At 39.5% G+C, this 14,533-nt stretch overlaps 1 protein-coding gene across 2 annotated transcripts in view; it reads left to right on the top strand.

Moving 5' to 3' along the window:
• The first annotated feature begins 6,888 nt into the window (after nt 1–6,888).
• The window catches only part of COL18A1 (collagen type XVIII alpha 1 chain), an 80,943-nt gene continuing 73,298 nt past the window's right edge, over nt 6,889–14,533 (top strand). Inside the window, exons 1-3 of one of the 2 annotated variants that reach the window (XM_053472299.1) lie at nt 6,889–6,962; nt 7,007–7,065; nt 7,609–7,673. In XM_053472299.1, coding sequence (XP_053328274.1) covers nt 7,055–7,065; nt 7,609–7,673 — 76 coding nt within the window. In that variant the 5' untranslated portion in view covers nt 6,889–6,962; nt 7,007–7,054. Of the gene's footprint in view, nt 7,066–7,608; nt 7,674–14,533 lie in introns of both variants that reach the window. The other variant, XM_053472298.1, reaches the window with a different exon arrangement.

The following is a 14,533-nucleotide window of genomic DNA, read 5'->3' as shown; positions in this document are numbered from 1 at the left end:
TGTGGTGGGAGCGCGAGGCCTGTCACTTCAGACCTCGCTTTACTGATCCCTCATCACTACGCCCAGGCTATTGCTGATGTCAGTGTGCAGGCCTGGCCGCGGATTGCAAGGGAAGCCGAGAAGTTCCCAGGTATGTCGATTGGATTGAGGTCTGGGGAATTTGGAGGCCAAGTCAACACCTTGAACTCGTTCTTGTGTTCCTCAAACCATTCCTCAACCATTTTTGCTTTGTGGCAGGGCGCATTATCCTGCTGAATGAGGCCAATGCCCCAGGGAATACCGTGTCTATGAAGAGGTTGTACAGGGTCTGCAACAATGCTTAGATAACTGGTACGTGGCAAAGTAACATCCACATGAATGGCAGGACCCAAGGTTTCCCAGCAGAACATTTCCCAAAGCATCACACTGCCTCTATCGGCTTGCTTTCTTCCCATAGTGCATCCTGGTGTCATATGTTCTCCAGGTAAGCAATGCACATGCACCTGGCCAACCACGTGATGTAAATGAAAACGTGATTAATCAGACCAGGCCACGTTCTTCCATTACTCCGTGGCCCAGTCCTTATATTCACGTGCCCATTGTGGTCGCTTTCGGTAGTGGACAGGGGTCAACATGCACACCCTGACAGGTCTGTGGCCCCATACGCAACAAACTGTGATGCACTGTGTGTTGTGACACCTTTCTATCAGAACCAGCATTAACTTTTTCAGCAATTCGAGCTACAGTTCCCCCCCAGCATGCATCAATGAGCCTTGGCTTCCTTTGAACCTGTTGCTGGTTCACCGCTTTTTCTTCCTTGGACCAGTTTTGATAGGTAGTGACCACTGCAGACAGGGAACATCCCACAAGAGCTGCTGTTTTGTAGATGCTCTGACCCAGTCGTCTAGCCATCACTGTTTGGCTCTTGTCAAAGTCTCTCAGATACTTACGCTTGCCCAATTTTCTTGCTTATAACACATGAACTTTGAGGACTAAATGTTTACATGCTGCCTAATATATCCCACCCATTGACAGGTGCCATGATAACAAGATTATCAGTGTTATTCACTTCACCTGTCAGTGGTCAAAATGTTATGGCTGATCGGTGTATATGTTAGAGGCTATGGCAATGGCCGTATTTGTGGGCGGAGTCTGGGGTACTACTTAACCCCCTACCGCTCACCCTCAGGTGCTATGCGTTGAATCAGGGTCACGCATTTCCCCCACCCACCCTCTCCTTATATTAATTCTCATTACTTGGGTATGCCCTCTTTTTTGGCGCCATCAAGATCATGGCACACCTCAGATCTTGTAGGTAGGCATTTCGTCAGTCTCACTATTCTCGTTCATCACACTAATGTCCCAGACTTCGTATGCAAATATATATATATATATATATATATATATATATATATATATATATATATATATAGTTGGTTAAAACAAGAGTGGGTCTGACATGTGCCTAGACCCCGAAACCCCCCCCTTGGGGCCTACCTCTTGGAAAGTAGAAGGAAGAGGGATAGGAAGGAGAGAACTTAGAGAATAGAGACTGTGGGGATGGGGGGGGCATAAGATCTAAAGAAAAACCCTGAAGAAGAGGGTCCTGAAGGGGTAAATAGTAAATACCATTCCCACAAATACAGGCAGAAAACAGCCTTTACATATATATACTCCTGACCTAGGAAAATCAACTTATTTTAACATAAGAGTTATTATAAAAAAAATAGAGGTTTTCTTGGCCTGGGCCTAGGCCTGCTTCTTGATGGCACATTAGCCTGTTGAGCACGGGCAGGTGCCCAAAGGATTCAAGGCATTGGCAGGTCCTGTGGGTGTGCAATGACACACTAAATTTTATTTATAAAAAAATATTTTAGTAAGTAACCCTTTTTTCTATCAAAGAGCTACACATACATTCCTTCTTAATCTGTGTCTTCTGGTACGCTTGTTGTAGTAATGTAGTTATAACGGTAAATTATTATTTATATTTTTTGTATTGTTTAATATATATCAAAGTACATGTCTTATATATCTATGCTAGCACAACCCTTTAATCTCATTCTTTGTCATGTGATAAAGCAGGAGTTAATATTTTGTTAAATATTAAAAGACTTAGATTTTCTCTGCTGTCAGTGGGGGGTCTGTGCTGTAAAAGATTAAGTGATGTGTCTGTTTCATTTTTTACTCCCACAATAAATCCTTTTAGAACATACATTTTCTCATGCCTTACTGCACTCTCTATTTACCCTTAAATGACCCTCTGCTTTGCCCTACTGGGTCCACATACCCAAACATCTTCAAGCGGTTTGGGGATAACAGAAACCACCTTGAAAGGATAGTTGGAATACTTGGGAATTTTGAAATGCTAGATCCTAGCAATGGCACAGCTACTCTGATTATTATACCGTAATATACTATTGACATATAGAAGAAACCCTTGCTTCCAGAAATACACACAGCAATAGGCATTGCACACTGACGTCGGGGGCGGTCCCGCTGACGTCGGGGGGAAACACCCCCATGTAAAAGAAAAAATGGGCGGGGAGTGGGGCGTTAGAGTGTGTGTGTGTTAGTCTATAGTGTTTGAGTGTTACACAAATGCTTCAAGGAGTTTCCCCAAATTCAAATGAAAATGCAATTTATAAAGACTTCTCCAGTCTCAAAATTATTCAACCCCTTCATGGCAAGCAAATTTAGTTCTTAGTAGAGCACCCTTTTGCTTTTATGACCTGCTGCAATCGAGATACATAGCCAGCCTCTGGCAGCATTCCTGAGAAGTGGCAGCTCTAGGAACAATATAAAGGGGGGGGGCACATAAGATACCTGGTTGTTACAAGCAGAGCCATAGCTGGCTCCTTTTGCGCCTGAGGCAAGAATGGAATATTGTGCCCCCACAGCTATTTTTTTTAACAGAGGTTATTTTATTTACACTTAACTTACACACACCTGCCCTTACACACATATACACATACACTGGCCTCACACACACTGCCTTTACACACACCTGCCCATAAACACGCGTATACACATACACACCCCTTTCACACAATTGCCCATTCACACTGCCTTTACACACACACACATATACTGCCCTTACACACACCTGTCCATAAACACATATATACACATACACTTCCCTTGAACCCCTTTCTCGCCATCTCTTACTTTTATCATCTTCCATCCAGTTGTGGGAGCACAAGGTCTCATTTCAGACCTCTGCTTTAGTGCTCCCTCATCATTATGCACCGACTATCGATGCAGAGCATGGGGGTATGACGTCAGCATCAACTGCTGGCGCGTAGTGATTTGGGAGCACGGAAGCCGAGGTCTGAAGTGACAGACCTCTCACTCCCTAATGTTGGGCCGGTTAGAGGGGGATTGTGTTCTCAATCATTTACCTGCCTCGGCGCGCCCCTGAAGACTAGCCCAGGAAAGGTAGCCTCTCCGCTCTCCCCCTCTCCTATAGATACACTACTGTTTTACGTGGTGAGTGATATTGCTAGCCGCAAACATGGGGCTTTTGGGCAACTGCCCAGTGTGCCCATATGTTTAGATGGCACTGTGCCATTTGGTCCCCGGTGGGGGGGGCAAAAGGGGGAGCAAGGAATAATTTAGGGCCCCTGAGGAATCTTAGCCCATTCCTCATGCAGTTGTCCAGTGCCAGAGGATGCAAAGCAGCCCCAGAGCATTGCCAAGCCACCACCATGCTTAACTGAGTGTTCTTTTCAGCGTATGCATCTTTCTCCTTCCAGACATACCGCTGATCCATTGGGCTGAAAAGTTCCTGTTTCATTGCTCCACAGAACAGAATCCCAAAACGTATGTGGCTGATTTATATGATTTTGAGCATATTAAAGCCAACATTTCAACTTTTGGGTTAGTAGCGGTGCATGTCTTGGAGTTCTTGCATGGAAACCTTCTGCGTTTAGTATGCACCTTAGAATGCTCACTGAAACCTCAGTACCTTTTACCACCAAGTCTTGCTGCAGGTCTTTTGCAGTCACTCCCATCCTCCCTTCTCAGGCATCTGGTCACTTCATTTCGTCCATTTTCATCCAGGTAGTATAACCAACTCTAGCCTTTAGCTTGCAAACTATGCATCCAACTGTGTCTCTAGGAACATTTAGTGCCTTCGCTATCTTTTTCTATCCTGCCTCTTGTTTGTTAAAGGTGATGGTCTCTTCTCTTAACTTTTTGGACCATTCTTTTGATTTCTAATATGCAGTCCAACGTGTCACTCAACAAACCCCTAGGCAGTTCAGGTATTTCATGTGTTCCAGCTCAAGCACACCTGGTGCAACTAATGAAGCCCTTGATTAGTTGCATCGGGTGTTCATGAGACATCTGTTTTTGCATATTTGTGGGTGATTGTATACAGGGAGTTGAGTCATTTTGAGACTGGAGAAGTCATTATAACTTGTATTTTAAGTTGAATTTGTGGAAACCACTTGAAGCATTTGTTCTGTTGAGCTATTTCAATTGTGTTTGTTTGATTTGTTCATTGCAAACAACTGAAAGTCTGTAAATTTGGACACTAAATCTTATTTGCAATGGGGGTTGAATAATTTGTCAAACCCGGAGAGTTCCCAGGTATGAGTATGACCCATTTTACTGCCAATGTCAGGATGGCATGCCTATATGCTTGATTTTATACACCTGTTAGCAAAGACTGTGGCTGAAACACCTTAACAATAATCAGGAGGGGTGTTCAGATACTTTTGGTCATATAGTGTACCTCGCTCCCCAGATTGTATCTATATGTGCACCCACTCCCTACTGCTATTTAGACTGTAAGCTCTAAGCATTGTGTTGCAATGCATTACTTTGGCTATTCTGAATGTAGAAATGCAGGAATTAGTATAGGGTCTATATAAATTCAAAAAAATACAAAATATACTGCTTGAGCATTTGACCCTGTTTCTTCTCCTGTTGTGGTCTTCAATGAAGTCCTTTTGAACGTATGTTGGGAAGGAAGTCCTTATTAAACATGCTGTCTGCGAAAAAAAAAAGGCTTTAGGCTTAAGGTGGAAAGCCAACAATGGCGAAGTGGAAGCATGAGGATTTGTCATCATCTTCTGGCGTCTCCAACATTAGGCCCTTAACAGCCCTCCGGAGGACTGAGCAGGATTACTATGTAGCTCTGTATAGCATGCTGTCTACAGGGTCTTTTTTAAATGTTCTACCTCTTAAAACACAAGTTACATAGTATATATATTTGATGGTTTGTTTTTAAACAATACGTTAATGATGTTTGTTTTTTTATGTTGTCATCTATTAAAAAAATATTGAACAGCACTTTGCTGGGGCATTTTTTGCATGATGTTACTTTTGCTTATGCTTGTGTTTGTTCTGGCTGTTCATGTGTGCAATGAACCACATCATTCCTCTTCCTCCTCCCACCTTCCTCACTCTTTTCTTTCCTTTTTTTCTTCTCTAACCCCCTAACCTCCCTATCCCCCACCCCTCTTCCCTCCCCATCAGCTTTTTATCAGTGCCGCAAAATCACTAAACTACCAAGAATGCCAGCAAAGAGTAGTGAGTTTTTGTGAATGTTCACTAATACGCCAAGCATTTTAAATGATGGAAATACATTTTCCACGAAATTAAACCATACGGACCCAGAGAGAATTTTAATGCAAGATATCTAAGCTCGCTTGCGTAGGACCCTCCTTAACTTTTGTTTCTGTAAGTCAAGATTTGTATATATTTATTGATTTAAAGCATGTTTTGCAGCGCTGTACAAGGCGTAAACAGGACATAACAAATTATGTATAACATAACAATTTTCACAGAAGGGAAGGAGGACCCTTTTAACCCATTGTACAACACTGTGGACTATGGTGACACTATACTAACCAATAAACATCATTAGCTTAAGAATGGTGGATATGCTTTTTATGTTTCTGTATATCTTTTTGCTGTGCATATTTGCAGGTTCTGACCAAACTTTAGGGTTGAGGTGCATTATTAATGGTGTCCAGAGAAGGTTTTAAAATTTACTGTGACGGAGTCCCCAGTATTTACTATGGCTTAGGTGTTTTTTGAATGGCATGTGCTGAATTCTTGCTGTGTTGCATGTGTATATATATATATATATATTCCTTGAGCATTTTTGGCAGAGGATGACTGGTACCATTCAGCCCTGGGATGCTATTCCAGCCATGTGGTCTGGTAGTAAGGTCAATATGTCTAGCAGATATCACACTCAGTGAGCGCTGTCCAGTCCATTTACAGAAAGGGAAGGTATAGAAAGCCTATTAATGGAACACAGACAGGATCCAGTCAGGTTGTAAGTAATTTGTTACTGTAGACACTATAGAGACTGTATCAAAACACAAAAAGTTTCTGTAGTGGCACAGCAGCTTTAGATCCAAGCAGCCCAGAGGGCAATTGTCCCCTCCTTCACCCCCAACACCCTTTGACAGCCATCTTTTGTCATACATTACCAGCAGCCAAGAAAACACCCCAAGCTTTCCCTCTCATACCCCCTTCATCTACTAATAGATTGTAGACTTGCAGAACCCTCTGCTCCTTCTGTATCGGTTAGAAGTGTGTCCCTGTTAATTTTATACTTAATGTTCTTGTACATTTTCTGATGGTTCATAATAGTGCCAAAGGATCTGCAGGCTCTATATAAGAACATGTAATGCTAACAATATAATAATTAGGTTTTGCGCCGATTATTTAGTGCAGATTATGCTTAACCAATAAAAATATATAAAAGCGCCTCCTAGCAACAGATTCAAAGAAACGTTTTCTTTGGGAAAATCAAAGGCTTGAATGAGAGATAAGAGCGGAGACGCGAAGGTTAACAATCACTCCCTATGCAGATGAGGGGGGGAGCGGCGCTAGGACCTTGCAGCCATTCTCTCCCTGTGCCCTGCACCCTCCAGTCTTATCACAAAGCAGCGAACAGCCGGGTGTGAGGAGTGTGTGCGCTGCAAGCAGTGTGTGAGGGTGTGAGTGCGCTGCAAGCAGTGTGTGAGTGCGCAGCAAGCAGTGTTTCTGTGCGCTGCAAGCAGTGTGTCTGGGTGCACCTCGACTCCCCTGATCACCCCCGACCACCAGACACGAGATGATTCTCAGGTAAGAAGCACAAAGTCCAGTGGGGGTGCGGGTAGTAACTTTGAAGCATTCTGTTGAGTAAACTTTCCTAAGTGTACATAGTACATTTCTTGGAGATTTAATAAGATTTGGTTCTGTAATATCTCATTCACTTCTTAAGTTGCGATTTTTCAGACCCTACCTTGCTAGATGTGTGCCAGGACTTGCCCCTCTGTTACCTTGTGCATAGCTTCTTACATTGCCTTGAACCATTGTGCTATGTCTATTCCATGTTCCTATGTACATGTATTTGCGTCATCAGGCATGTACACATTTTTGCGTCACTATTCTAATTGGCAGTATTTGTTTTAGTTAGTGTTTTTCCTCCTCCTGGATGTCTGTGCATGCATCTAATTCGTGTTACTGATTCTGCAACCTGTTGTGTGTTCCCTATTGTGTGTAATGTGTGTGAGTCAAATTGTTAAACTATATACTACTTATGTGCTGTGAATTTGTTGTACAGCACTATGGAATATGATGGTGCTATATACAGCAATAAATAATAATAATGTACTGTTCATGCAGGTGTACTGGGGTCCTGCTGGTTTATGCTTCATGTCTTGCTGTTCTGGTTTCTTCTCAAGACAAAGGTAAGAAGAATCGGTGATTTGAGTCCTTTTTCTGTACTTTTTGGTGTTGTAGTCATTGTCACTCTGCTCATTAGCTGCACTTTCATTTCAATTTTGTCCAGATCCTGAATCAATTGTAGACTGTAGTGCATTGAGCTTTCAAAGAGTTATGTAGGGATTAGGAGAAGTGATGGTTTGGGACACAGAAAAATGGGGGTGGGGTGATATTCATGTGATGCCCCCATGCTGTGCCTTGCTGTTAGGGTTGCCAAGTGTCTGCCTTTGAATTGGACAGTTTAGTATTTGGGCATTTAGTTCATGGGTTTAAAGGTAGCCATACATAGACTTGAGTTGACCTGTCCAGTATTTGGCAGGAAAAAAAATAATAGCTTGTTTGGTCTTATAATCGTTGCCTTTGCTTGTATAAGAATGACATCGGTGTCTAGTTATCCAGCACTTCTCTAAAAGCAAACGTAATGCCGTGAAGATTTAGATGTTCACCTGTTGAGCTGGGACCAGGAATGTATTAAATCCAGGTAAACAAGTTCAACCAAGTTTAAGTTAGTAACAAATTCAACCCATGTTAACATTTAAACCTAAGTACTATATTTTTACATCTGCATTCATCCTAAGAAGATGAACGGTTTTCTGTGTCCTTACAGAGTTACAGGGGGAGCGATGCCTAGTTTCTTTTTCAAGGATCAGTTGTCCTTGTCTACATGATAAGGTTTCAGTGTAAAACATTACTTGATTAATTACTCCTGGAGGATGAGCCTGGCAGACCCTGGGATACATGCGCAGCCACACGCTCTATAGTGACTACCATCGGTCCCAATGCATACCCCCATGTGTGACAGAGCTCCCAACTATACCCAGCATTACCCCTCCATGCCATCATCAGACAAACCAAGGTGTGATGTAAGCAAATACGGGGGTTAGAAACTCAAGTGTTTCTAACCACAATACAGGGCACTGTGATAGTGGGATGAATTCCATTTTTATGCAACTAAATTTAATGAATTAAAACAAGTTTTGAATCATATCCATGTCCAAACGGAATTTTTAGTGCATCGTCCACATCTTTGTATTGTCTAATGCGCATAAAAGATGCAATGGGATATCTTTTGGATCATCTGTCACGTCTAGGTTGTAAATTCCACAGTGTAATAGTCCCAAGGGCTGATATCCTTTCACAGCTATTTTGTGATCCACATTCCCTGTTGCATTGAAACATAATCACATCTATACTTAATGACCCAACTGCCCTGAATTATTGTGACCGGATATTTACACACAGTATTGATACATGACTGACACATACAATATTTTTTTTATTGAATCTCATAGATTTTGAGTGTTTCTCCCTTTTATGTGTAATTCCAAGAATAGTAATAAAATGTCAGTATGAATAATGGTAATACGGACTATAAGATATTTAATAATGGTGTTGGAATCTGCTGTTTTACACATGCCAATATCAATGAGGCATTTGGGCTTCCTCCTGACACTGAGCACTATTATTAAGCCTACTGTCTACAGAGCAAAGAATGATCCATAAATACTGACATCATTTTTCCATCTGCTTGGTTGAAACATGCTTACTCTTGCTCTCAGAATGTATGAATTTCTTTTTTGTCTGTACTGAAACTGGTAATCACTTTCCACATGAATTATTCAAGTTTTATATTAGTTCTCTTTTGAAAACTTTACATATTTTTGTGGACTTAAGAAGATTAATTCTACGCTTTTTTAAATGCCTTTAGGTTATATAAAAAGAAAATGCCTGAATAGGTCTTGTGCCTCAAGAAGACAAATTGTAAAAGTTGCAACTTTTTATCTTCTTTGCAAATTTGTTATCATCATATTGGGATTTTTTGTACACGGTATTGAGAATGCCGGAGTATGAGTGTTTGAATAGTTAACTTGTTTGATATAGCCTAAAAATATCCTACCTTTTGCTATTGTTTACATATGCCAATCATGAGCCAAAAATTAGGTTTAGATTTTTGTGTTTTGGTTCAGTTGTCACAAATTTGCCTTTTCAGGTTAATCATTTCTGACACTATAATTGTATCTTCCCTCAGTTTTATAGTCCCTTGCTTTTTGTTTATTACTTACATTATGATGGCATTTCAGGTGTTAATAACATTCTGGAGCACCCGTACCTGTTATTTCTCTAAGGAAAACTTCTAATTAAATGCTTTCACAGACATGCTTTCATCGAGATGCCTTTGGCAAACTTAATTTTTGAGAGGCTAATGTCACGTTTTAGAAGTCATCACAAATAAACCTGGAATAGAGTTCTGAAACAAGTTATTCTGCGTAGGCCACCTTTTCCTGAATTTCTACTTTTTTTTTTTAATTTGCATGAATTTTGGATTCAAATAATAATCAATGCATGTTGGCAGTTATTCACAAAATAAAAAAAAATACACATTTTCTGAAAATGTACATATGGTTTTTAATTAGTGATCACAATTACCAGCATGCTGGAACTTCAGTAGGTTCCATGTAAGGTGCTATCCTATAAAGCTGGCCAAGTTGCACTCTCTCAGTACCCGTGCTAGGAATTTGTTAAAATTGCCAATAAATGACTATATGCAGCCCAGTTAAATAATACGATAATGCTTAGAATCTGCCAGTGTTCTATAAATTAAATGTAATAAGTTCACTGGTGGGGGATGTTTTTAGTTTGGGGAGTTCATGTAAGCTTTACTAATAATCAAATAATTACACTGCACGGCTAGGAGTGTTTTTTTGGTAGACAATCCAAAACATCCAAAACGGGGGATTTTCTGGCAGGTAGTGAGGGATTTTTGTATCCCAGCTGTGCCAAAGATAAGGGTAAGAGATTTTGCTTGGCAGAATCAAGTATGAAAGGGTCATGAAGCCAAGGAGCTAAGATTAAGCAATACCTATGGTATATCGGAGAGGCCTTACATATCGCAAACATGGTGATGCTGATTAGTGACGTAAAGTGTGCAGGCGGATAACATACCTCACAACACATGAAAATGCAAAGCTAGAATGCAGAGCTTTACCAAGAAAGTTTATGTGACTTTGTGACCCATCGATGCCCATTTGTGTATGGGCATCAATGGGTGTATGTTATTTTACATTTTACATGATAAACCTCTTTTCTGCTATTTCAGTACACACAATAAAAATCCCCTGGTTTTGCAGACTTTTACACGTCTACCAATTCAGCTTTTGAAAACAGGTTTTCTGACTCATTGCTGGAGGGCAGTCGCCCTGCCTGGGTTTTGGATCTTGTTATCAAACAATTGTCTGGATGCCCTTTGGCTATACATAGAGTCAGAATTGTGCAAGCCAGACCTAGGGGGCCATAATCCTGCTAGAGCGTTATAATTAGGTGAGTCATATTATAATTATACAAATTAATTAGTATAACTAGTATAAGACAAAATAAAGTATAAAGTATAATTCTATTGCATAAAAAAATGTAAAACAAATGCTTAAAACGGATGCTGATGTCCGGATTATCATACACTAGCTCAAATTAACTGATCGGGTGTGTATGATGATGTGACACTCTTGCCAACTACATAGCGGTCTAATAAAAACAAACATATGAAAGCATATGACACCTATCAGTTGAATGTCCCTGTTGAACCCTGTGCCATGCATGGTGCAGTTACCCATTTATTTGCCACCTAGGTTGTATCGATGGAAGAAAGTAAAGGGTTTCGGAAGTCTTTCAAATGACAAACAAATATGCCCACTTGAGAACCTCTTTTCTTTTGATGTGGTCTTTCCTTTTGTTAATCTGCAATTATAAGAGGCAGATTCCTGAGTAAGCATTCCTGGAGTTGTGCAAGCCGTGACAAGGCTGCTACAGAGAAGAATGCTAAGAATTGTCAATCTGTCTCCTTGATCCTGGAGGGATAGGTTTGGAAAACAGATAGCATCGTGATCTTCAAAATTATTGTAGAATAAATACTTGTGATAAAACTAAAAGACTTGGTTTAAATACATAAAAAAACAAACATAGTAGCCTTGAGTAAGTTGTCAACCTGCCTAGAATGATGCAACCTTAAAGAAGTCAATTTACATTTCCAGTGTATGGTGAATAAGTGATAACCCAGTATTAATATAAACTATTCTATTGAACGAATAGAGCAGTTCAATGGAAAAAAAACAAGATTTATAATATTTTTTTTTTTTTAAAAACTACATAAAAACACAAAAATAGAAAATGCTGTTTCGCAAATACCTTTCCTAATTTTTCATGCATGTCTTCCAATCTAACCTAAAAGGATGCCATCCATAATAATGATAGAGAAAACAAGAAAAAAAAACGGCGGTTATGGCCTGGGAATTTTCACAGTCGCAGTTGATCCGTTGGGAATGTACTTACTCACGTTATGGAGCAGTAGAGTTCATGTCAGAGATATGGGAGGAAGGATGGATGCAGACATGACAATAAAGTCTCTTACTTTGTTACTGGATTTTCTATTTTTAGTCATATTTACTTTATGATATCTATCTATTTATTTAATCTATATACAATTTTGAAAAAGCCAAAAATCATAATAGCAATAATAGTTTTAATAATAGTTCTCATCTTATCTATCAAATGGTGACATTCAACTACAGCTCCCTTGGGCACATAAATGTTAAGTACGCCTACACATTATAACCCTTCATTCCTTTAGTATAGTTTCCCATTGCTCTGGACAGAAAGCACTCGACTAGTCATGCTACGATTATATTTTTAGACACAATTTTTTTTAATTTCTTGTTCCCAGGGATTTTGACTGGTTTATTTGTTTTTTAACATTTTTGATGTTCTAAATGTTAGCTAGAAATGTAGTAACAAAATTAAAAATCATACCACAACAATGTTTTATCCCCATGATTGTGAGCGGAAACCATATATACTAATGACTAATATACTAATGACCTCTTTACCATGAAACGTAGTTTTAATATGGCTAATTATATGTGTGTAAATGACACTGGCTGCATAAACAACAAGTGCCAATGAACAGTGGACTGTAAATAATGTATGAAATGAAGTGTTATATATCTATTTGTTAATACTTACTAACTTAATGTTTCATGATAATTTGCAGCCCATTTTCTGACACGAGAAGCTAAGTTTGTGATTTACAATTATACCTGTTGTCAATGTTCTTTTTCTGTTATAAAAATAAACAATCACATAGGTCTTTTTACTATTTCTTGCAGATTGAAGTAAAAATATTGAGTAGTTTAAAAAAAAAAATATATATATATATGTATATATATATATACTTGATTGATCTCAAGTCACAGATATGTTTAGTTGTTATTTCAGTGAAAACCATGGATTTTGGTTCACACACAGAGCTTTGCCCAGCATACACGCTCAGTACACTAAGCTGTTCTTGCATTGCCTAAAGAGTCCTTGCTTTTGTGGCCTTAGGACACAAGAAGGACCACACACACAATGGCAAGCTTTTGTCTTCAGTTACAGCATAATTGAGCTCCAATGGAGATGCGTAAAGCTTTCAGGAAACCCCCTACCCCCATTTTTATACCAATCTCCTGAAGTGTATCCTTAAGGAATTTAATGCAGAGAAATGAAGACATCAATACCAATAGCAACATCCTAGATTAAGCTATTACTATTTTAATATTTTCTTTCACCATTTTTTTTTAAAATAAAACAAGTCCTTTGATGTGCGATGACCATCAGCCAAGTCTGCTGTGTAGGAGCCACATTGGTTTAAGGTGCTATTCAGCTTAGACAAAACATTAATATCCCTTACTTCTAGGTTAAGCAGCTTTAGCAGGCTTTTCATTTTATTTTTTTCCTCTGAAGGTTTAATCATTTTTATGGCAACAACCTATCTGGGCCTGCACTTGTGTCACATGACACAATGAAATAAGATTTTATTTGGTTGAATGTTATATCTCAGGGTGACATTGGCCTTTCAACAGAGTTCTTCCGCAGAGTAGTTGGAAGAGCATTTTTGAGGTTCATAGATATAAATACAACTGGCTTAAATTGACCCATATAGACTTTCAGTGAGTCTCATTGTATTGCAAAATACTGAAAACATATAGAAAAGGACTGGCAGCGTCTCACGAAACCAAAATCAAATCCCATAATTCAAAATGTAACAGTCTCAGAACAAGAAGCACCTTTGGCGTGTGAAAGTTGTGTTTTTCACTGAAGCTGCCTTTTCTGTAGCTGTTTAACCTTGTGACCTCTATTAGCATGTGTAAGTCTTCAGTGTTTAAGATAATAATAGGTTCTGTGATATAGTAATGATGAATGTCTGAGTAGTTTCATTTTTTAACTTGTGTGATATGCAATTCAGACCACATGCCTACTCCTCTTTACTGCCACGGTGAGAGGAAGGGCTCATACTAAGGGTGACCGTTGTAGCCATTATCCTAAACCCCTGACATAATCTTGTCACAAGATGCTGATGGTGTTTCTAGCGAAGCCTGTGATTTAACTTCTTCTGATGATAGGCTTCTACCTGTCCAGTGTTTGTCTGACAGAGCTCAAAGGTCACTTTCTGATAAGGTTCCCAAAATAGGTCAAATCAACTTGGCTTTATTTCGTTTATGATTACTCCTTTCAAACTGTGTATAAAATGTGATTCTGGTGCAAAGTTTGAAACATGGTTTTATCACCATAGCAACCAATAGGACATTCTTGCTGCTTGGTTGCTGTGGTGATAAGAGCATTTTTTCAAACTCTGCACCAGAATGATATATTTTATACACAGACACACACACAAACAACATGTAAAGGATACAACCAGAATGATATATTTTATACCCACACTCACACACTCACATAGACAACACGTAAAGGATACAACCAGAATGATATCTTTTTAATATACGTAGCCTCTAGGCTA

The sequence above is a fragment of the Spea bombifrons genome, chromosome 7 (assembly GCF_027358695.1).
Source record: "Spea bombifrons isolate aSpeBom1 chromosome 7, aSpeBom1.2.pri, whole genome shotgun sequence".
Lineage (NCBI taxonomy): Eukaryota > Metazoa > Chordata > Amphibia > Anura > Pelobatidae > Spea > Spea bombifrons.
This window is presented reverse-complemented; position numbering and strand designations above follow the sequence as displayed.